The following is a 22,417-nucleotide window of genomic DNA, read 5'->3' as shown; positions in this document are numbered from 1 at the left end:
GTCGCCGACCGTTTATTCGGACCTCACGGGGACTGCGAAAATGTCCGAATAAACAGGTGTCCGAAAAAACAGATTAAGAAAAAAAAATCAAATCCTTTATTTCCACGCACTTATTTGGGCTCTGCAGTAGGCTTGGAAGAAATCGTGAATGCGCCGTTGCACACTGTTCCGTTTACGCGCAATCAGATAAGCCTGAATCTCGGAGAGGGTCGTACGGTCACTATTAGCGGCTGAAAGCACAGTCACTGCTTGTACACGCTCCGCATGAGACGGCAGCGTACCACATGGTGCGTCTTCCGACTCAGAGTCATCGTCCGGCGGTACAGCAGAAACCTGACGAATGATCTTGCCGTCGTCGAGTTCTGCGCATGTCAATACAGCAGTGTCAGCACCTATGAAACTGTCAAATGAGACGGTGTCCAGGATCGCAATGTAACCACTGCGCAGGTCTCGGCAGAACATTTTCCGCGTCAGTAGGGAGCACATCGGAAGGCGACAAGTCTTAGGCCTCCCGGTACCCGCTTGCCGGCATTCCCCAGCGCAGTCTGCGCGGGCACTGTCGGCGCCATTAGACTCTTGACGCGATGTTTACGTATGCCGCGTTGGCTCACCGAAACCTCGACACAGCACACAATGCAAACACCATCGTGCCGACACCAGTCGCACTAACAAAAAACGCGGCCTGCTCGCAGCGTCTTGTGCGAAGAAACAAATTAGCTGCTGGATTGTCTTGACATGGCTTACTAAGCTGAAACCGGAACTGCTGCAGAGCCACTCTAACGAGGCAGAAACGATGATGATGAGTGGGGATTTCCAGTAGCGCGACTTAGTGGGGCAGCACGGAAGCTCTGTTCAAAACAAAAATGGCGTTCAGCAAGTCGAACCATGCACCGGTCAGAGTCGGTGCATGGTGCTCTCGACCGAGTTGGCTCAAGGAGTGTCTGAAAAATCAGACGAGAGGTTGCAAGGTGTCCGAACTTTCAACAGTTGTTATACATTATGGTCTATGGGGAGAATGGCGGTGCCGCGAGGCTGACCGAATAATCGGGCATGTCCGAATTTTCGGAGTCCGGAAAATCGATCGGCGACTGTAAATGCAGTAAATTTTGTGCAGGTTTGTAACTGCAGTACATGCTGCTTGTGGTGCAATACCATACCTGCCAACCGGGGAACATAAAAATTGGAAAAAACTCGGGGACATCACAAAAGGGGAAGGTGGGAGGGGCTAATAGCATGCATTTTATTAAAGGGCCCCTCACCAGGTCTGGCCATTTTGAGCTGGCAAGGGCAGAGCTTACAATGCGCGATAAGTATTGTGCTACGCGCCGCGGAAAGATCTGAAATTTCAAATAAAATGCGCTGTTTTCCCTTCTCGTCGTCGCGGTGCTGCAAGCGGGAGGAAGACGTACACGTGTTGACACTGTGACGTCGTTTGCGGTGACGTATGACTTCGAGAATTATTCCAGCCAGCATTTGTTATATGTGTAATATGTTGCTAGAATAGACGAATTAAATCTTGGAAATATAATAAAACACACAAATTGAATGTCTGCATGTTTTTTTTTTACTTCGCGCCGCAGCAAGAGAGATGTACAGTCGCGGTCAAAAATACGCGGCCCACGGCTCCAGTCGGCGGAGCGGCCGCGAGCCGCACCGCGGCGCTCGCGTCGGCGCTGCGAGAGTTTGCGCTCTGACGACAGGTATCTCCCTCGCTCTCGGGCGGATACGTAACACGGTTGATAAAGTTCAAGTGCATCGTTCAGCTGTTTCGCAGTTTACGGTCAGGGCGAAAGGGGGCTCCCGTTTGCATGAAGCGTCGCCGCGCTGGTGCCGCTTCGTATCTCGTCTCCAGAGTGTGCGGAGCCGCTGCTGCGCGCGGCCGCTCAGCCGTTCGTGAAGGGCACGGCGCGATTCCTGTTAGCATCGTAGTTGGGTTGACACCTGATGCATGTAACCCGCCGTGGTGGCCTAGTGGCTATGATACTGGGCAGCTGACCCGAAGGACGCGGCTTCGATCCCGGCAGCGGCGGTTGCTGCATTTCAGTTGAGGCGGAATGCTAACGAATGCCCGTGTACTGTGCGACGCCAGCGCACATTGAAGAACCCCAGGTGGTCGATATTTCCGGAGACCTGCACTATGGCGTCTCTCATAGCCTGAGATGCTTTCGGACGTTGCACACTACGAAACCAAAAAGTCATGCTTACGCGCTGTCCGCTTCCGTCTGATCCACCGCACCCGCGTGCTCAAGGCTTGGGTACCAGCATGCATGCACCTCGTTCTCAAATAATATGCCACGGTCGTTCGCTCTCTTAAAGCGGTAGCATGCGAAGAGCCGCCGCATTTGTGAAATCAATGCGCTTGCATTAAAAGCCCCATGTGGAAGAAAAACAGGGTGCGCAATAGGTAGCTACAGGAGGTTCATTATTGTAATAGATAAAAGGGAGGCATTACATGTAAACCATTAATATATTCACCGCTGGCAGCGAAAGAGAAATCTACAAAAAATAATGATCCCGCACGGGTCCAAAAAATGCACTGGGGATTATTAAGTCTGAAGGCGAAAATCACTGCGTAAAATTGATTCGAAACTGCGGGGGTCGTTTGGGTACGGGAGAATAACGTGAAAGAAGTGTTATCGGAATCTTAAGATTTGGGGCAAACTGAAGAAAATGTCCCGAAGTGATGAAATTTATTGCTAGTGCATTGACAATTAAGGCTCTTAAGTGTTATCTCTTACGGGTGCAATGTATCGTCATCATGAATATGAAGAGAAATAAATTGAGATGTTTGTGCCACACCGGCGAGTATAATGGTTTTAAATAGTGCATCGGCCTCATACAATGATAGTCGGATATGAGGTTTTTGAAGGTAAATATGTCATTTTTGAAGGCCTGGTAGAAAGTGTGACTGAGTTTCCCGACCTTTGCACTTACTTCTTTTTTTTTTAAATGATTAAATATATGCTGGCGTTTACCTTTTGTTCGGGATCGGTTTTTTTGTGTGTGTATATATGGTAAGAAAAGGTGCGCTTCTCCTGCCCGCTTGTATTTAAATATTGCTGAGTATAAGTGTACACGTTTGGTAAGTGTACACGTTTGGTAACTGGCGATGATAACAGTATTTAAGACCAAAACAAGATGGTGGTTTTTCGAATGCATCGGCTCTACGTAATAAATGGCCAGAAAGTGTAGGCTATGCGAATAATTTTTTTATGCGTGTGTTTTCAGAGCGATGATGATTGATTGTGGACACAGCAAGGGTATTTTAAGAATTTTTTTTAATGTGGTTATTCTCGCACATTTTTTAGCCGTTGATCTACCGGCTTCACGTACGATATTACTTCTGAACAATCAAATCTCAAGCCTGCCTAATGCTTGGTGAACGCCGATGACGTTCGCAGCCAGTCCTATTTAGGCTCGCGCGATGGATCGGAGCACTGTTCACCACGGCAGCCGCCGAAAGAGACGCGCAACGATTGTGACACAGCGATTCATTGCCGACATTGAGTGGCAAAAAGCGGATCCCGTTTAAGAACGCGATGAGACATGCGCGATAACAAAGAAAGGACAGGCATGCACAGACAATGGTTTCCAAAGCATGGCATTTTGGGATGATTGGGCATTAAGCTTGCAGTGACTCACACCAAAGATGTTGCATCATCCCAAAAGGCGGTGTTCGTCTCCATGGCGCCTTTTGTCTGGTTGCGTCGGAATAAAAAGCGCGATAACTGATGCGCTTCAACAGCGATTGCAAAGCATGGCTGGCGGATATAAAGCGCAGTGACAGGTTTGAGGTTTTCCATTAGCACAGCGTAAAGCACGCAAGCATGGCGCGACTTGATGCGGTTAAGACGCGAAAGGTGCTAGATCTTTTTATTGCCGGGCGCAGTCGGCGAGCAATAGCTAGAGAGGTTGGATGCTCAAAATGTGCAGTAGACCGGATTTGTCGCTCGTTTATGGCCACACGCCGAGTGGAGGACGCACCTCGATCAGGAAGGCCTTTGGCGACGACGGTGGACCAAGACATGGCAATCGTTGCAGCTGTCAGCTGCGAGCCCGCTATAACTGCTCTCGAGATCAAGAGGGAGCTTGAACTTCCGGTATCAGTTTCAACTATTAAGCGCAGGCTGTATGCCGCTGGTCTGAAGAGCAGGGTGGCATGTCAAAGGCCGCGCTTGAATGAGTCGGAAAAGCGAGCCCGGTTGGAGTTTGCGACAGAGCACTTGTCTTGGCAGCAGGAAGACTGGAGAGAAGTCGTCTCTAGTGACGAATCAACATTTGTCACCAAGTGGGACCAGCAGCGCAGAGTGTGGAGACTCCTCGGCACGAGGTAAGCCAGTTTCTGTGTAACCGAATACATTACGAATACTGTCTCTCTTTACAAGGTGCATTGGTTACGCTGCTTTGTGGAGCTCAACATCCCAAGCCTACACATGAGCTCTGAGGGATGCTGCATGTCAGGCTGCGAGTTAATTTAGACTGCGTAAGGTTCTTTTAACGTGCACTGTTATTGTAAAATACACAGGCGTCTTTCATTTGTAAGCAGAGTGATTTATTACAAGTGTTGGATCTGCGCAGTCATTGCGAATTTCAGTGTGAAATTAACGCACATTTTACAGACACGACGAGCAGTACATCCAACAAGTGGCAGCTAGTGGGCGCTGCTCTATCAGCGTGTGGGGCGCCGTTACCTGGCAAGGACTTGGACCGCTGCATCTTATTGATGGGAACCTGACCGCGGACCAATACACTCGAATTATAGAGGAAGTCCTTGTTCCCTTTGCGCTGGAAGGCCCATTCAAAGATGGGGTATATATTTTTCAGCAAGACAGGAGCCCTATCCACACCGCGAGGTAAGGAGAATCTCTGTCGTATTTAGAGATTATAACCTTATTTGCACCGTGATGAAAATTCTTGGCAACGTCTCTCTAAACACCTCCCACAGAAAGAAAACAGTGAAAGGACTTTAATGTGTAAACATTCTCGGTGGTTAAGTGAAGACAGCTATGTGTACCATAACGAAGGAAAAGACACTTGCAGCACATTTCTAGTAAGCCTTGCATTCAATAAAATCGATTCTATATGTTCCTAATGCAAAGCACGTTTAGCCTGTCATTACTCCAAGATAGAGTGCGCGGAGGTCGGGGGGATGGAGAGAATGAGGCTTAACGTCCCGATGCAGCTCAGGTTATGCGAGGCACCGATGTGGAAGGCTCCTGGAATTGCGACGAACGGGAGGGGTAATTAATGTGCTCTCACATTTTGCGCGCGCGCACGCACGCACACACGCGCACACTCACACGCGCACACACACTGCCTGACTATCACTCCAGCGTGTTAGGCTCTCACGAGAGAATAGCACATCCGCTAACGTTTCTTCTTTTTCCACAAAGAAATATCCCGTTTCTTAATCAAACATTTCATTCCTCTATTAATTCCTGCCTTTGCATATTGTGACTCTCCTATTTTTTTCCCTCATTGCTACGCAGGAAAGTTGGAAAAACGCTTCAAGAACTTGGCATCCAAGTATTGCCATGGCCCCCAAAGGGGGCAGACCTCAACATAATCGAAAACGTATGGGGACAAATGAAAAGGCGACTGGCCCGTCATTCCATTTCAGCTCAGAGGCGAGAGGATTTGTGGAGGGCAGTCAAAGAAGAATGGGACCACCTTCGTTCGCTCCCCGCTCTCGTTCCGGCATTGTACGCCTCCATTCCCGGGCGGCTTCGAGATGTGGTCGCTGCCGGGGGGGCGTTCACCAAGCATTAGGCAGGCTTGAGATTTGATTGTTCAGAAGTAATATCGTACGTGAAGCCGGTAGATCAACGGCTAAAAAATGTGCGAGAATAACCACATTAAAAAAAATTCTTAAAATACCCTTGCTGTGTCCACAATCAATCATCATCGCTCTGAAAACACACGCATAAAAAAATTATTCGCATAGCCTACACTTTCTGGCCATTTATTACGTAGAGCCGATGCATTCGAAAAACCACCATCTTGTTTTGGTCTTAAATACTGTTATCATCGCCAGTTACCAAACGTGTACACTTACCAAACGTGTACACTTATACTCAGCAATATTTAAATACAAGCGGGCAGGAGAAGCGCACCTTTTCTTACCATATATACACACACAAAAAAACCGATCCCGAACAAAAGGTAAACGCCAGCATATATTTAATCATTTAAAAAAAAAAGAAGTAAGTGCAAAGGTCGGGAAACTCAGTCACACTTTCTACCAGGCCTTCAAAAATGACATATTTACCTTCAAAAACCTCATATCCGACTATCATTGTATGAGGCCGATGCACTATTTAAAACCATTATACTCGCCGGTGTGGCACAAACATCTCAATTTATTTCTCTTCATATTCATGATGACGATACATTGCACCCGTAAGAGATAACACTTAAGAGCCTTAATTGTCAATGCACTAGCAATAAATTTCATCACTTCGGGACATTTTCTTCAGTTTGCCCCAAATCTTAAGATTCCGATAACACTTCTTTCACGTTATTCTCCCGTACCCAAACGACCCCCGCAGTTTCGAATCAATTTTACGCAGTGATTTTCGCCTTCAGACTTAATAATCCCCAGTGCATTTTTTGGACCCGTGCGGGATCATTGTTTTTCGTAGATTTCTCTTTCGCTGCCAGCGGTGAATATATTAATGGTTTACATGTAATGCCTCCCTTTTATCTATTACAATAATGAACCTCCTGTAGCTACCTATTGCGCACCCTGTTTTTCTTCCACATGGGGCTTTTAATGCAAGCGCATTGATTTCACAAATGCGGCGGCTCTTCGCATGCTACCGCTTTAAGAGAGCGAATGACCGTGGCATATTATTTGAGAACGAGGTGCATGCATGCTGGTACCCAAGCCTTGAGCACGCGGGTGCGGTGGATCAGACGGAAGCGGACAGCGCGTAAGCATGACTTTTTGGTTTCGTAGTGTGCAACGTCCGAAAGCATCTCAGGCTATGAGAGACGCCATAGTGCAGGTCTCCGGAAATATCGACCACCTGGGGTTCTTCAATGTGCGCTGGCGTCGCACAGTACACGGGCATTCGTTAGCATTCCGCCTCAACTGAAATGCAGCAACCGCCGCTGCCGGGATCGAAGCCGCGTCCTTCGGGTCAGCTGCCCAGTATCATAGCCACTAGGCCACCACGGCGGGTTACATGCATCAGGTGTCAACCCAACTACGATGCTAGCAGGAATCGCGCCGTGCCCTTCACGAACGGCTGAGCGGCCGCGCGCAGCAGCGGCTCCGCACACTCGGGAGACGAGATACGAAGCGGCACCAGCGCGGCGACGCTTCATGCAAACGGGAGCCCCCTTTCGCCCTGACCGTCAACTGCGAAACAGCTGAACGATGCACTTGAACTTTATCAACCGTGTTACGTATCCGCCCGAGAGCGAGGGAGATACCTGTCGTCAGAGCGCAAACTCTCGCAGCGCCGACGCGAGCGCCGCGGTGCGGCTCGCGGCCGCTCTGCCGACTGGAGCCGTGGGCCGCGTATTTTTGACCGCGACTGTACTTCTGTTTGGTCTGCTTATTCCCACGTCGTGCAGTCGTGCGTGCAGACACCAAACTGTCATTTTCTATCGTGTTCTAGCGCAGGATCATGCTCTGTGATCCGATTGTGTCTGGCTCAGTATTCATGTAGCACAGATTATACCGCCAGCCAGGTGTCCTCGTGCATAATGCGCAAAATCATGTGCTGCGCGAAACGAGACAGTCGCAACAGCTCTCACGCAATGCTGTCAGTGAAAGTGAGCCGCACTGAAAAAAAGTGAGGCAAAAAAAAAAAAATACATATGAAGGCGGGGCCCATAACGTATGCGTCACGCGATCCTCGAGGTGTGGTATGGGAGAACACGGGGAAAAATTTAGCTTGCGGAGGCTAGACAGGGCGAGTGGAGAGAGTCTGTATTTGCGGTGAAGCTCTCCTTTTGAATCATGGGTTCGCGACACTGAAATATTTCAATCCCCCCCCCCCCCCAATCGTTTCAGGGTCACATTTTTTATTGCATATTTAAATTATTCAGGGCAACTTACGTGTAAAAGTAATTATTTTGTGTTGCACATTTCACTGACGCACTTTGAGCTGGTGGGGCTCTAGCAGGCTGAAACACATTTTTTTGTCTTCGTATTGCCTAGTGTTTTAACACATCCAACAAGCGAATGAATGAATGTTTTACTTGCTGAGCACTCCACTACTGCATTGAACCTTCGGACACATCAAAGCTCATGTGCATCAAAGGGATATAATATTGCAGTTTGACCACGAACGTGCCCCGCAACTCAGTTGCCAGAGAGCGTGCTCACTTTGCACCAACGCCTTATTGTAGGGAAACAGAACCAAAATCAAGCTTGTGGGGCTCTAGCGACGGCCAAGAGGTGCTTTGGCATTTTGCTATTGCCTAATGTATTAAGATGCCAAGGGGAAATTGAACCAGCTAAATTGTTGTGCAATGCCTGAATGTGATACTGCCAGAGCGAAAGTACTAGATGCTTACTTCGCTTGTGAATCAAGGTCATTTGTCAACAGAGCTCACTATCATGCAGTTGGATGCCCCCCCCTCTTATCGTCTTCCGAGTGGCTGCCAACTGAAGCCTCAGCTACTTCTTATCCTTGACTGCAAATGGCGGTAGTTGTCTGCTTCTTGACCCATGAATATGACGAGACAGAATAAAAAAAATCACCACCCCTTCCAGTCTGTGAAGGTGGTCGAACAGCGAAGCTGTGTTAGTTACACTGAGTGTTGCACCATGCAAGTCAAAACTTCGCAAGCAGTCTCTATTGTAAATCTTTAGTTTCACCAGTTTTTCACCTCATTTTTGCTTTTGCGTCCTTCACAGGGGAGCATGCTTTAGGAGTGCTTCCTTTTTGGGGTATATTTGGCATTAGGCATCTCTGGCACGCAGCTCAGGGTCGGCCCTACGATGATGAGCCCGTTCACGAGCCAACTTTCGTTGACACTCTTGGTAGGCAGCTTCTTTCTCAGTACGCACTACTCGTGGTCTTCCCATAGTTGTAGCTGGGATGAAATGTGCGGTACCACTAATCCAAAGCTCAATATATTATGCGCAAGGCCCACCACTGGAGATGCAGGCGCTGCAATCGTTTTGACGATTGGCTGGATTGGTTTGACGATTGATGTGGCTGCTGCACTTCTTGCTGGCGTAAGAAATGCCTGCAGCCATGCGCTCCTTCCTACTATTGCATTTCAATCGCTGGACACTGTTCGTTTGTCGCAAACCGCCAGCATAACATTTGTTTCTTTCGCGGCAGGATGGAATCTATCATTGATAAATATGATGCCGATCTGGCTTGATCGCTAAAAATGCACTGTGTGACAACCGTATAAAATTCACATATAAGATAGCACTTCTTTTCGTCTCCTGCAAGGTCACGTGGCCCCTTTTTAGCGAAGTCTGATAACGACAGCGCAATGTCTGCATAAACAGCTTTGCTGTCAAAACTGGCTTGACTCTGAGAAGAATGCTTTGCATGAAAATCTTTTCCAGCAGGCTGCGACATGACTTCAGAGCAACACAAGGATGCCTGGATTAGCACTGTTTATCGCTTCCTTTCAAACCTGTTGACTCTGCAACCACCTTGTCGAGCTTTGGGCCGTCAAGCTTCTCATTTAAAAATGCGGGATGGCCTCCTCTATCGCCAGAACTACCTCTCTGATGGCCGCAAGTGGTTGCTGGTCATACCTCGACATCTTCGTGGTGAAATATGTTCTGCCTTCCACGCTGACCTACAGTAAACACATGTGGGTGTCTTTAAGACATACACCTGGTTTCGCTCCAGGTCTTATTGGTATGGCATGCACCTTGTGTCCAAGTACGTTAGATTGTGCCCTAAGTGCCAACATCACAAGGTTCCTTCTCAGCATGTCTCTGGTCTACTCCAGCCAATCCCATGGCTTGCCAGGCCCTTCGATCGCATAGGCATTGACCTGTATGTACCCCTTCCCAGCATGGCTTCCGGAAACTGTTGGATAGTCGTCGCCATCGGCCACTTGACGAAATACACAGAAACGGCCGCCATGCCTGCTGCCACAGCTCGTGATATAGCATCCTTTCTCCTGAAAAACTTCATTCTCCGTCATGACGCACCTTGCGAACTTCTGAGTGATAGAGGATGTGTGATGCTCTCCGAAGTCGTACATGCACTTCTTGCCGAATGTCGCATCGTTCATTGCGCCACCACTGTCTACTATCCTCAAACTAAAGGTTTGATGGAAAGATTTAACCGGACCCTTGGCGACATCCTCTCTAAATACGTCGCCTCTGATCACACTGATTGAGGCCTTATTTTGCTGTTCATGACTTACACCTACAACACTGCACCACAGGCGACCACAAACTTTTCCCCGTTCTTCCTCTTGTATGGCCATGAACCTTAGACTACGCTTGACACCATTCTTCCGTACCAACCCGACTCATCTGAATGTACGCCTATCTCTGAAGCTGCCTGCTGCGCCGAGGAATGCGGTCAGTTCGCCTGTTTCTTTACAACTGTCTACCAATGGCAACAAAAGTCATGACGTGATGACCACCTGCATTGGCACTTTCTTTGAGATTCCCTTGTGTGGCTTTGGGTTCCAGCCGTTTCTGCTGTCTTCTTCCAAGGTTGTCTCCAAATATCAAGGACCCTACTGTGTTGTAGGTTAGACATCACCTGTGAACTATATCGTCGAGCCAGTCACGCCACCTATAGACTAATGCTGTCGTGGTCGTAAAATTGTCCACATTGTTACATCTCAACACAGCCAAGGGCATTAATTAGATGTTTACCACGAGGCAACCGCACTCATTCATCAGCACCTATCCAGAAGTCAATACAGCATTGGCACCAACAGTTGATGGGTCAACAAAAGGTCCCTCTCCCTTGACCTACAGCCTGAACTTATTGATGAATAGGGCCAGCATTGAATGCTGAAGTGGGAATGGCTTTGACCTCAGATTCCCAGGTTAGTAAATATGCGGGGGAAGGTACAAAATCGGAGGCGGAGTTCAGCAGAACAGTGCAATATCATATATGGGATATTGTGACCGACTCGACAATTGTAATTGGCCGTGATAGTAATCAGATTCCCTAGTCTAGTTGCCTAGGAAAGACGACGGTATTAAACGTGGAGACTTTGATGCAGGGAAGTGGTGCCGACGTGTCCTGATGTGAATGCAGATGTTTAATATGCTCTTCATGGAGTGGGCTTCCGTATCTGGAGCCAGTTTAAGTAGTGTAAAATAAACACTTTTTCTTTCATTTCTACTGCCGGACGTACTCGTCGATGGGCTTGGTGGATTCCTGGCCCAAACACCACCTCGAGCTGCAGCAACGTACAGCGCCTGAAGCCTTGTTAGGACCTACTGATACTATGTTCACCAAGAGTCGCTGGGATGGCTCCTTTTCCGATGGTGGCATCAGTTGTGAAGAGGAATGCTCGGCACTGCAGTCATATAGCCAGTTCTGCAGGGAGGCGCGAGCGTGAGATTGCTTGGGCTGCTCTTGTGCCCTGTCCCTTGCTTACTTAGAGTACATTTATTAACTCGCATAATTTTGTCGCAAAATTAATTAAATTCAGATAACTTGCTGTGTTTGCATAGATATAACGTGCCGCAGAACGTGTCTCATGTTAAATTTGGGTTCAGGACATGTACAGTATAATCATATTTTTTCCTTTCTCACAGACTGAAAATTCCCTCTTGCGTTATTTGTGGTCACCTTAGTTGCATGCAGTTAAGCATGATTAATTTTTTTAATTAGTTTGACACCTAGTAACCTTCTATTTCATTTTTCATTCTTATCACGTGTCGTTCCAAGGAGTCAATTCCAGCAATGACAAACGGCCATAATTATTAGAGAATACAGCCCCTCAGACACAGTGCAAGTGTGGCATACCAAACCACGTGCACACCCATCAGGGGGGAGGGGGGGGAACTAGTGTGAAACTTTCAGTAATCGGTGTTGTTCACTGACCAAGTTATCGCCTGCCTCGCAAAAAAAGATGCACACACCGAAGTATCACCGGTTTGTGAATATTTGCCTGCAAACAAGGGGATTGCATTCCTACAGGAAAGCCATGTAGGCGAGCATCTCATGGTAACAGCTTCAGAGATAAGAAACTATAGCAATCAGTTTTCAAAAAGCTCCTGATTGAAATATGTGCAACAATGCCAAATATAAAGTGTGCAGTTGTGGATGTGAGCATGTGATAGTAATCTAAGTGAAGGGGGGGAATCATATACTCTTGAACCACCACGATGGCAGCCACTGTAGAGTGAACCGAAAATTCCATTCTGGTGGAAGCAGAACAGCAATAAAATTCGTGGGAGTCTACTACCACAGGAGTACCGACCACCGTGGGTTTGGGCTTAGCAAGCCACAGGGTCACGCGTATTGCCCTAAGTTAGCGGAAGCTGTTTGTCTCCGACGACAAAAAAATACTGAAAGGGGTGCCACTAGCACTTCAGTGCGAGAGGATGGCTCCCCATGACACAATGCTAGGAAAAGTCCCTGCAGCCATGCTGCTTGCTTTCGTCATAAGTCTCCGTCAGCTTGGACCTCCAATAACTGTAGCTCAGCATAGAATGCGCAAGCACTAGGCACTGCTCTTCGGTTAGCATTCAGAAAAGGATCCACACAAGGTAAGCGCTTGTCGTACATGCAGTCACTGATGAGAGCTCAAGTCTGAGACACTAGCAAAGGGGCTGGCATATGAGAGGAAAATGTGTAGGTACCCAGTGTTGCCCTGAAGAGATCTCCCTCGCGCCGAGTGCGAGGGAGGTCTCTTCAGTGCATGGCAAAGGCCACCAACAACAACCATTGTGAGTGGAGAGAGACGTGTAGGGACAACACAACAGGTGAGTGCCCGCACAAGGGCACCTAGGCCCAGTCTACCTCAATCCCCACAAATTGCAACACATTTTTTTTTTTTTTTTTGAAGTCATGGGAGGTTGCTGCATCTTGAGAGCAATACTGGGCCACGTTTAATTCTAAAAAGATGAGCTTTTCAAATGTTTGGATACGCACCATGGTTGCTCAGTGGCTGTGATGTTGGGCTGCTGAGCACGAGGTCGCGGGATCGAATCCCGGCCACTGCGGCCGCATTTCGATGGGGGTGAAATGCGAAAACACCAGTGTACTTAGATTTAGGTGCACGTTAAAGAACCCCAGATGGTCAAAATTTCCGGAGTCCTCCACTACGGCGTGCCTCATAATCAGAAAGTGATTTTGGCAAGTAAAACACCATGATGTTGTCAAATGTTTGGTCACTGCCGTCTATGTTTTTCTGTGACTAGTTTGGACTCGTTTGCACAGCTGTACTATCGTAGCAATATGAGTGGAAACACGTAAACGTGTGGCAAAAAACCTTGAAACCGGGTTAGTGCGATACGCGGATGGCGCTGTCGTAAAAGGAAGGGAAAGGGGGCACTCTTCCACTAACTCTTGGCACTCCCGCCTCGCTAGTGTTGCTATGAAACGGCTGCTGATTGTGTTTCACCGGCTGCTAGCGTTGGTAAGGCGGTTATAGCATGCAGAGCGTGGCAGTGTGTTGCTTATAGTCCTTTGCAAAATACCTCTCTTTTTCTCTCTGACACGCATGGAACATCTGGCAGTAATACTGGCTTTGTACTTAGTAGCATTCACGCGCAGGAAAAAGCAGTATTTTTTTATACCCATTTTGCTGTATCCTGGTTCTCGTGAACGGAGAGAAGCTGCACACAGCAGTCAGTTGCAAAGTTTTTATTGGGCGTTTGCGACACGGTAACAAACTTTGAATGCACATAAAAAAAGTACCCCAATATATCAGTATCAGATTGCCCTTTTCTTGCACGTTTAGTGGGCTAATAACTGCTCATGGCTCTGCTGGCTTGAATGATGGCCTCCATTCTTTCTGGCAGAGACCCATAAAGAGCCTCGATGAAGGCTGTCTCACCTTGAAGACTTTTCCACTGTTCTTGTATAGCGTCCCACAGTTAATCAGCGATTGCCAAGTATAACGAGAATGTGGAAAGGTCAGCCTTCGTACATGCCCAAACATGCTCTATTATGCTCATGTCTGCACCCTTTCCACACCACTCAAGGTGCGTTACCCCTTGTTCATCTAAAAGACATGTCTCGACCTCTGCTGTATGTGCAGGAGACAAGTCCTGTTGGAATAGATAGTACCCACCTGGGTGTGGGCCATCCAGTGCATATGGGATCATCTCATGCTCCAGCAATGGTGCAATACTCAGCACTAGTAAATCTCCCAGAGATTCTTACAAGGGAACTTAGGCTGTCACACAAAATAGCTGCCCACACACTTACTGACGTGCGTCCGCTTATGTTCTACGGACAGAAGCATGTGCTCTCTATGTGCCACACTCTTTTAACGCGACAGTGTTAAGGAGCCCGTGTTGCCAAAAATCCGGTGCCAGTGTCCCGCATCCGGGGTCAGACGTCACATCACCAAAAAGGTATTCGAACCACACATACCCAGGCCGTTCATGTGATGCAAGGAATTCACTGAACTAATTGAATTTCCCAAGCTAAAATTCGTGCAAAAATCGTAAACTACGACTTGCACACAACCTACAGACATGATAGCTCTTGGATTGTAATTTAAATGTACAAGAAAACATAATTATGTTATGCAAAAACTCAAACCCCTTTTCCAGTGTTCTACAAAGCACAGACTGGATATGGCGTCCGACATTTGCACACGCCAGCACGTAAATATCCCAGAGTCCACTGAGCAGCGCACCCGCTTCCTTGAAAGACTTCCAGATGGTGCTCGCCTCTGCCGCATTGCGGTCCTTGCAAGAGGCCGCGTTTTGACCAGAAAGCCCGCCTTCGTGCATAGCATTCGCCGCGAACGTTTCCCAGTAAACATAACAGGTGCATACGCTGCAGTTGCCGGGAAGCGCGAAAAGCAGTCGGGGATCTTTGAATGCTATCGTGTTCCACTCTTAAAGGCGAAGCTTAAGCATCCTCCAAATTTTTTTCTGCTGGTACCAGTGGCTCGAGAAAGTAGATTCGCCGGAGATGACATATTTCCAATCCGCCATCCTCCAGCTGCAGCCAGTCATGGCGCTCTTTGGCCATACCTGGCCCTTGCGCCACTAAACAACACACATCCATCCATCCATCCAGCTGCAGTGATTGACAGCGAACTTCAGGTGAACAGTTTTGTTGGCAGCTGTGAGAAGGGGCTTCTGAGCTGCAATGCGACTTCAGAGTGTGGCTTTCCTTAACCTTCGTCGTACCATGCTGTCACTTACGTTTGCCAGGTCGAGAGTACTGTGCATGTCCTTTGCACTTTGAAGTGGCTTCTCATTGACTGCAGGAGCAATTTGTAAGACTTGGTTCATCGACGTGGTGCGGGGGTCACCTCTTGCACGCCACATCCTTCATCTCGGTATGCTTGGACTATCCTGTCGACGGTCTTCAACTGGCAGCCTGTCAAGGCAGCCATGTTGCTCTCCGTGTAACTTTGACAATTCGACGACTTCTTCCCACTTATGCAAAGGCACTCGCGACATTGTTAGGCGCTGAAACACTGATGACTGCTAGGCACAGGCAGCCGTGGTCTAATTCATAAGCATGTTCTAGAAAAAAAGAAATAAATAAAACAGACATATCAATGCTCAGCCAACACTTTCTAGATACTATAAGCAAATACTGTGTATCATGGCAGGCTATGTCACGGCCGACCCCTCAGTAGTTACATAGCCTGATGGGTCATTGGGTGTGGCTGTGTCCACTGATATGAACTCATATTATCCCTAGCAGCAGGTGACACACAATCAGCTGCCGTTTTGTAGCAACGCTAGCGTGGCGGTAGTGCAAACAGTTAGCAGAACTGCGGTGCCCTTTCCACTTTGTTTCCGGCAGCGGCCGCCGCGAATCGCCCCACGTCGGGTGCGAGGCCATTTGTCACGTGTTCATGTGTTCCTGCTCATATAGCTCAGTGTAGTACACATATGGTGGAGATCCTTGAAAGGTAGAAGTGGCACTTATTAAGTCAAGCTAAATATATTTTTGTTTCCTGTTGTTCCCAGTTCCACTTGCACCGAGGACAGATCTTTTGAAGTGAGAAAAAAAATGCACATGTAGGAGCGGTCTGGCACCACCACTTCAGTGAAAATATACTACCAGCTTCCATGACATAACATGACCTGTTTATGTGGCAAATTTTAGCTAATAGCTGATAATAAGATATGCTTATTACTTTGCATTTTAACATTGAAGAAAATGCTCTTAGGGTGATTTCATAGAGAGGAGCATTTATTATGATAGAAAAGCTGAGAGGTCGGCCTGAATCAATGTTATGACCTGCTACTCGGCGTTGGAGGAACTCTGCTGCCTCTTCAAACTACCTAGTGTTTTTCGCTTTGTTGGCACTTTTTATGGGACTGCGGCTTCCTCTGTGCACACTGACTTGAAGCAGGTGAATGTCTGGTACTTGTTTGCCTTGCCAAACGTTTGCTTCGCTATGATGGTAGAGCAATATGATCCTAAGGCTTCTGTACTTGTGTATACATATTTGTGCACATTGCTTTTTAGCAGATGACATGGACACCAAGTCGAGCACCACCAGCAGTTCCAATACGTGGTCAGGCAGCGACAGAGATTACACGTATGATGAGGTGAGTTTTCCGAAATTGGTTGCATTTTTTTTCGAGTTTAAGGGCCCAGTTGTGTTTATTCTTTTTTCTGTTTCCATTGGCTCCTCAGGGGTGCTCTTTCTGCTCAGTGGTAGGTAGTGCTTTGAAATAATCACCCAACTGGGATTGCAACACACTTGATGGAACCACCTAGCAGACTAAGGCAGCAGTACTATCACATATGCTGTTTACATGGGTACTCTTGCCTGTGTTGGCACCATTCTCTGTCATGTGGTGCTGGTGAAATTGCTAGTCAGTGCTTGCATGGCATATTACAGGAGTACTGACACAAAATTTTTGACCTGGTTTTTTTCCGCTTTAATAAGTAGCTAATGACCCAGTTATCACGGCACGAAACCTCATTTACTTCAGAATGTGACAGGTAATTATTTGGAGTCTTGTTGGTAGTGACCACTCCAAGTTTCGGTTTCAGAGAGCAACGAGATGGGCTAGAGAAGGAATGTAAACACAGCTAGGCACATGAACGCAAAAACCTCTGACATATGCTAGTTTGTCTGCTATGCCTGCACGTGCTTTGCGATGTCCTCACCACCATCGACGTCATCGTTTTCGTCGTCATCCAGCAGCAGCATTTTCCTGCAGGCTGGAGTCGCCACTGTATTAGATGTGGCCAATCATTTTCGATTCGATCCACTAGAAAGCAGTGACTCGGATATTGCGGTCAGCGACAGCAAGGACGAACCTCAATACCCTTGCATCGGCCATGTTCAATGGTCAGTGCAGCGCAGTCAAGCTGATTGTGTGGGAAATCTGCGTACACGACAAAAACTGCCGCCTAATTCTGCAGTTGCAGCGACATGGAGAGCATCCCACTACAAACAACAACTGAGAAAAGCACATGCAAGCAGCATGGCAGCGAACGAAAATTCATGACCTAGCGTTTTCTCTGTTTACAATCCTTCCTTGATGTCAATGTCGTGAGGTGTTGCGTTTTGCAGTTGGCTGCACACATACTTTAAAATTGATTTTGAGGGGGGAGGCTACCCTGGAGACCGAACTTTCTTATTTAATATATCCAGATGAAACTTTCAGGGTACGTTCACACCACCAAGCTATGAGGAACTGCAAAGTTTCATGAAGATGTGTTTATTAGTTCCACAGTTGTTGAGGTCTAACTAGATGATTCATGTATATGCCTGAGGAAGAGCCTGGAGAAATGCCAGGACATCGTAGGAAACTGAAATTCACTGTGATGATCGCTTGATAGATATTCCAGGGGGCTAAAGAGCCCTTTTCTTTAATTTCCCCTCCCAAAAATTTTAAGACAACTTTGAATTTGATGTAGCCAGTAATGACCGCATTCATCAAAAATGAATTGCCTAATATAAGTGAACTGCACCAGCTTTCCAGAAAAGAAGCCTGTTACCCCATGGCAAAGTCATTCAGGAACAGAAATAAAAAAACGGCATAGAAATCTGAAGAGTGGTTCTTGAGATATCGCCTTCCCCAGCACCACTAACAAAAAAAATCCATTTCGAGAAAACAGGCCTTAAAGTTGAACACGTATTTTCTTATGAGAAAGCTCCTGTGGAGCTTTTAATTAACCCTTGCGGCTTCAGGCACACTCAATGTGCCGGATTTTCGACTGGCGACAGCCGAAAGCACAGTTCTGCCGCTGAAAAGCGTCTACGCAGTCGGCACCGTCTGTGGAAGATCGGAAGTTCGATGCTCGTACAAGACGAGACTCATATCGCGCTCCCACGCACCGAACATCTGCACTGTCTTGGGCTTCGCCGGCATTGCGTGCGGCAAAGTACTAGCGAAAAAAAAAAAAGCTGACAAAATAATCTAAAAGATAGCGCAAGGGGCAACGATGCGAGCGCGGCGATCGCGACATCAAAGGGAGGAGCCGCGGCCGCCCGCACAGCAGCCAATGGCAGGCACGCTTTAGCCCGCGGGATTTGAACGCGCTGCTCCGCCTGAGCAGCAACCAATGGCAGGCGTGCTTTAGCCTGTGGGATTTGTACGCGCTGCTCCAGCCAATCAGTGCTCCACATCAAATCGCGGGAAAACACCAATAGTACCTCAACCACGCCGACGATGCCATTTTGCAAAGCGGCAAAGCAAAGAAAGAATTCACGGTCAAAACGACACCAAGATGGCGCGGGCAGGCCGCATGGGCCGGGAATGGCGCACGCGTGAAGTTTGACTTCATTTCAGCATTCGCGCGTGTTTTCTGTGCCGCGGTGGCCCCAAAAGTAGCGTTTTTTTTTTTTTTTCTTTGCGGTTGAATTAGGTGTTGATTATTACAGAACAGTTGGTTTATGAGACGTACAACCCAAAAATATGGTTTTTCAAAAATCGCCTTTTTCGCGATTTTTAAGTTTTCGAGGGACGCGTCCCCCCTTAAATACATTCTAAGCTATATCCGCTGTTTATATTTTGCAGATGATGTGTATGTGCCCACATAAATCGATCTCGCGTGTTACCTCCACTTCAAAATTTTGTGTTTTCACTCCTTTAAAAAATTTGGAGATTTGCACAGGCCCCGTTTATTCTTTGGGATGAGTAAACACTGTTAAGGAAGTACAAAGCTTGGAACACCGGGGAAGCTTGGCATGCTTGGAAGTACAGTCGCCGGCCGTTTATTCAGACCTCACGGGAACTGCGGAAATGTCTGAATAAACAGGTGTCCAAAAAAGCAGATTAAGAAAAAAAAAATCCTTTATTTCCATGCACTTATTCGGGCTCGGCAGTAGGCTTGAAGAAATCGTGAATGCGCCGTTGCCACTGTTCCGTTTACGCGCAGTCAAATAAGCCTGAATCTCCAAGAGGGTTGTACGGCCACTATAGGCGGCTGAAAGCACAGTCACTGCTTGTACGCACTCCGCATGTGATGGCAGCGTGGCATATGGTCCGTCATCTTCCGTCTCGGAGTCATTGTCCGGCGGTGCAGCAGAAACCTGATGAATGATCTTGCCGTTGTCGAGTTCTCTGCATGTCAGTACAGCAGTGTCAGCACTTGTGAAACTGTCAAATGAGACGGTGTCCGGAATCGCAATGCAACCACTGCGCAGGTCTTGGCAGAACAATTTCGGTTTCAGTAGGGAGCACATCGGAAGGTGACAAATATTAGGCCTCCCGGCACCCGCTTGCCGGCATTCCCCAGCGCAGTCTGTGCGGGCACTGTCGGCGCCATTAGACACGACGCGATGTTTCTGTATGCCGTATTGGATCACCGCAACCTCGACAAATTGCACAAAGCAAATACCACCACGCCGTCACGCTGACACCAATCGCACAAACAAAAAATGTGGCCTACTCGTAGCGTCGTGCACGAAGAAAGAATCAAATCAGCTGCTGGATTGTCTTGACATGGCTTACGAAGCTGAGACCGGAACTGCTGTGGCCACGAACTAGGCAGAAACGATGATGATGAGTGGGGATTTGCAGTAGCGCCACTTCGTGGGGCAGCAAGGAGGCTCCGTTCAAAACAAAAATGGCGTTCAGCAAGTCAAACCGTGCGCCGCTCAAAGTAGGTGCATGGTGCTCGATCGAGTAGGCTCAAGGAGTGTCCGAAAAATCAGACGAGAGGTTGCAAAGTGTCCGAACTTTCGGCCTATGGGGAGCCTATGGTCTACGGGGAGAATGGCGGTGCCGCGAAGTAGACCGAATAATCGAGCATGTTCAAATTTCTGGAGTCCAAAAAATCAGTTGGTGACTGTACATGACAAGAGCATGAAAAACCCCACCGCGTGGAATGTGCACAATGCCCTCTGGAGCTCCCTGGGTGTGTTCATATTAGCCTCTTGACAGCTGTAATTACATGTGACCCCCCTCAAAATCACTGCAGAAACTGCAGCGCTTTGTCTTCTATCCGGAGCAGTCCGGAGGGGACATAGATAGAACTGTAGAGAGGAGGGAGGAGAAGAGGCAGTTCCCATATGGGAAGGGGGGGGGGGGTGATGTGAGAAGGCAAGGAAACCCTGCTGTTATAGACAGGACAGGCGGTTACGAGGAAACTGGTAACTGGTGCGGTTTGGTACGTTTCCGCTATTTCTGAAAAATAAACATGCAAATATGTCAAGCGGGCAAATTACGCAGGGCATGCAGAAGCAGAGCCGCATTAAAGCGCACCGCAAGGTCCAGGCGACACTATGGATGACCATGAAATCAACACTCTGTGCCCGCTGCGGTAGCTTTGCAGCTGTGTCATTGCTCGAGGTCACGGATTTGATCTTGACCGTGGCAGCCGCATTTTGACGAGGGCAGAATAAAAACGCTCGTGCACTTAGATTTAGGGACATTTTAAAGGAAACGAAGGTGTCAAAATTAATCCGGAGTCTGCCACTATAGCGTGCCTCGTGTGTGGTTTTCGCAAGTACAGCCCCATAATCCAATTCAAGTTTAATACTTCTGCCATGATGTGATGTGCCATGAGAGGCAACAACAATGCTCAACCCTCACGGAGGTTATGAAATAGTGAACGCCTCCTCAAGCAAACACCTCTCCCTGTGTGTTCTGTATACTGCACAGACAGACAGCAGTGGTGCATGCATGCTAACGTTTAACATCAACTCGCCACTCTCGTGTTAGACTAAATGTTGAACAAATGAAGCTTTCGCTGTCAACATCACTGCTAATTATCGGTAATCAAAGCAACCAGCACAGAAACCTTCGCTTACATCGATTCCCACAGTGTGTTGGGATCTACATAATTTTTTCTTCGTTGAACTTGTTAACACTTGAATTATTGGCAGACCACTGCTGTTCTCTGGAACCAGTAGGTCTGCTTTGGTGTTTCCTGCTAAATGTTACACTCCATTGTCCTTCTTGTTAGTTATTTTTATGTTCTGTGGACCAAGTTGTTATTTATTCTGGGATATCCTCAGTTTTCTTTGAACATGTTGGTGTAGTCAATGCGAAAAATTAACCTCATATGCATCGTTTTGCCACTGTAGCTTTTACAACGGGTGTTCAACATTATGAGGGAAAAAAACCCAGACATGGTGGCTGGTGAGAAGAAGAAACTGGTGATGCGGCCACCTCAGGTACTGAAGGTGGGCACCAAGAAGTCCTCTTTTGCCAATTTCCTGGAGATCTGCAAGATGTAAGTACAGCCACTGTGCTTGTGAAGTTGCTTGACGTGCCAAATTGTAAGAGTTGTGATGTGCAGAATTTATGAATGGACTTTTATTCATATTGACCTTCTATAGATGTTTTTGTGAGTTTTTTTTTTATAGATAATTGTGTGCCACCTAGCTTAAACAATTAGAAAAAATAACTAGTGCTGCCTCTGTAGCAACAGCCATCAGTGCATTTGCACTCAGTTTTCACAAGTTGTAATTTTTTGTACAAAATATGTAAGATTAAATAACTGTTCAAGGATGAATTTTACAGTTTACATTGACGTGAGAAATTTGTAGATTTTGGCTGAAAACGTCAAATTAAGTTGCATGCAAACTTTAAAAAACAGGCGCAACTACCAGCTTGCGCCTAGCAACGGACATCACTACTCTTCTGACGCAAGTCAGCAGAGCTGGTTTTCAGTCTTGTTTGCCACCTTCATGTTGCTGGAAGGAGTAGAGGTGATAATCTTAGTTTTATCACGGTCATATAGCAGTGTGCGCATTTCTCCCCGACTCCACCATCGTAAAGTACTACAGCTCGGGTTTCATTCAGTGATTTTCTTCCCAGGGGCCATTAGATGTTGCATGGTTATAGCACTAGTACAGTAGAACCTCATTCATATGTTCAGGAAGAAGTGCACTAACC

The 22,417-nt window shown here is 47.4% G+C and overlaps 1 protein-coding gene across 2 annotated transcripts in view; it reads left to right on the top strand.

The window, feature by feature from the left end:
- eIF2beta (eukaryotic translation initiation factor 2 subunit beta) overlaps positions 1-22,417 on the top strand; it is a 73,217-nt gene that overhangs the window by 11,422 nt on the left and 39,378 nt on the right. Inside the window, exons 5-6 of one of the 2 annotated variants that reach the window (XM_070530364.1) lie at positions 16,584-16,663; positions 21,604-21,752. In XM_070530364.1, coding sequence (XP_070386465.1) covers positions 16,584-16,663; positions 21,604-21,752 — 229 coding nt within the window. Of the gene's footprint in view, positions 1-16,580; positions 16,664-21,603; positions 21,753-22,417 lie in introns of both variants that reach the window. The other variant, XM_070530363.1, reaches the window with a different exon arrangement.

Source organism: Dermacentor albipictus, chromosome 1, assembly GCF_038994185.2.
Source record: "Dermacentor albipictus isolate Rhodes 1998 colony chromosome 1, USDA_Dalb.pri_finalv2, whole genome shotgun sequence".
NCBI classification, from domain to species: domain Eukaryota; kingdom Metazoa; phylum Arthropoda; class Arachnida; order Ixodida; family Ixodidae; genus Dermacentor; species Dermacentor albipictus.
This window is presented reverse-complemented; position numbering and strand designations above follow the sequence as displayed.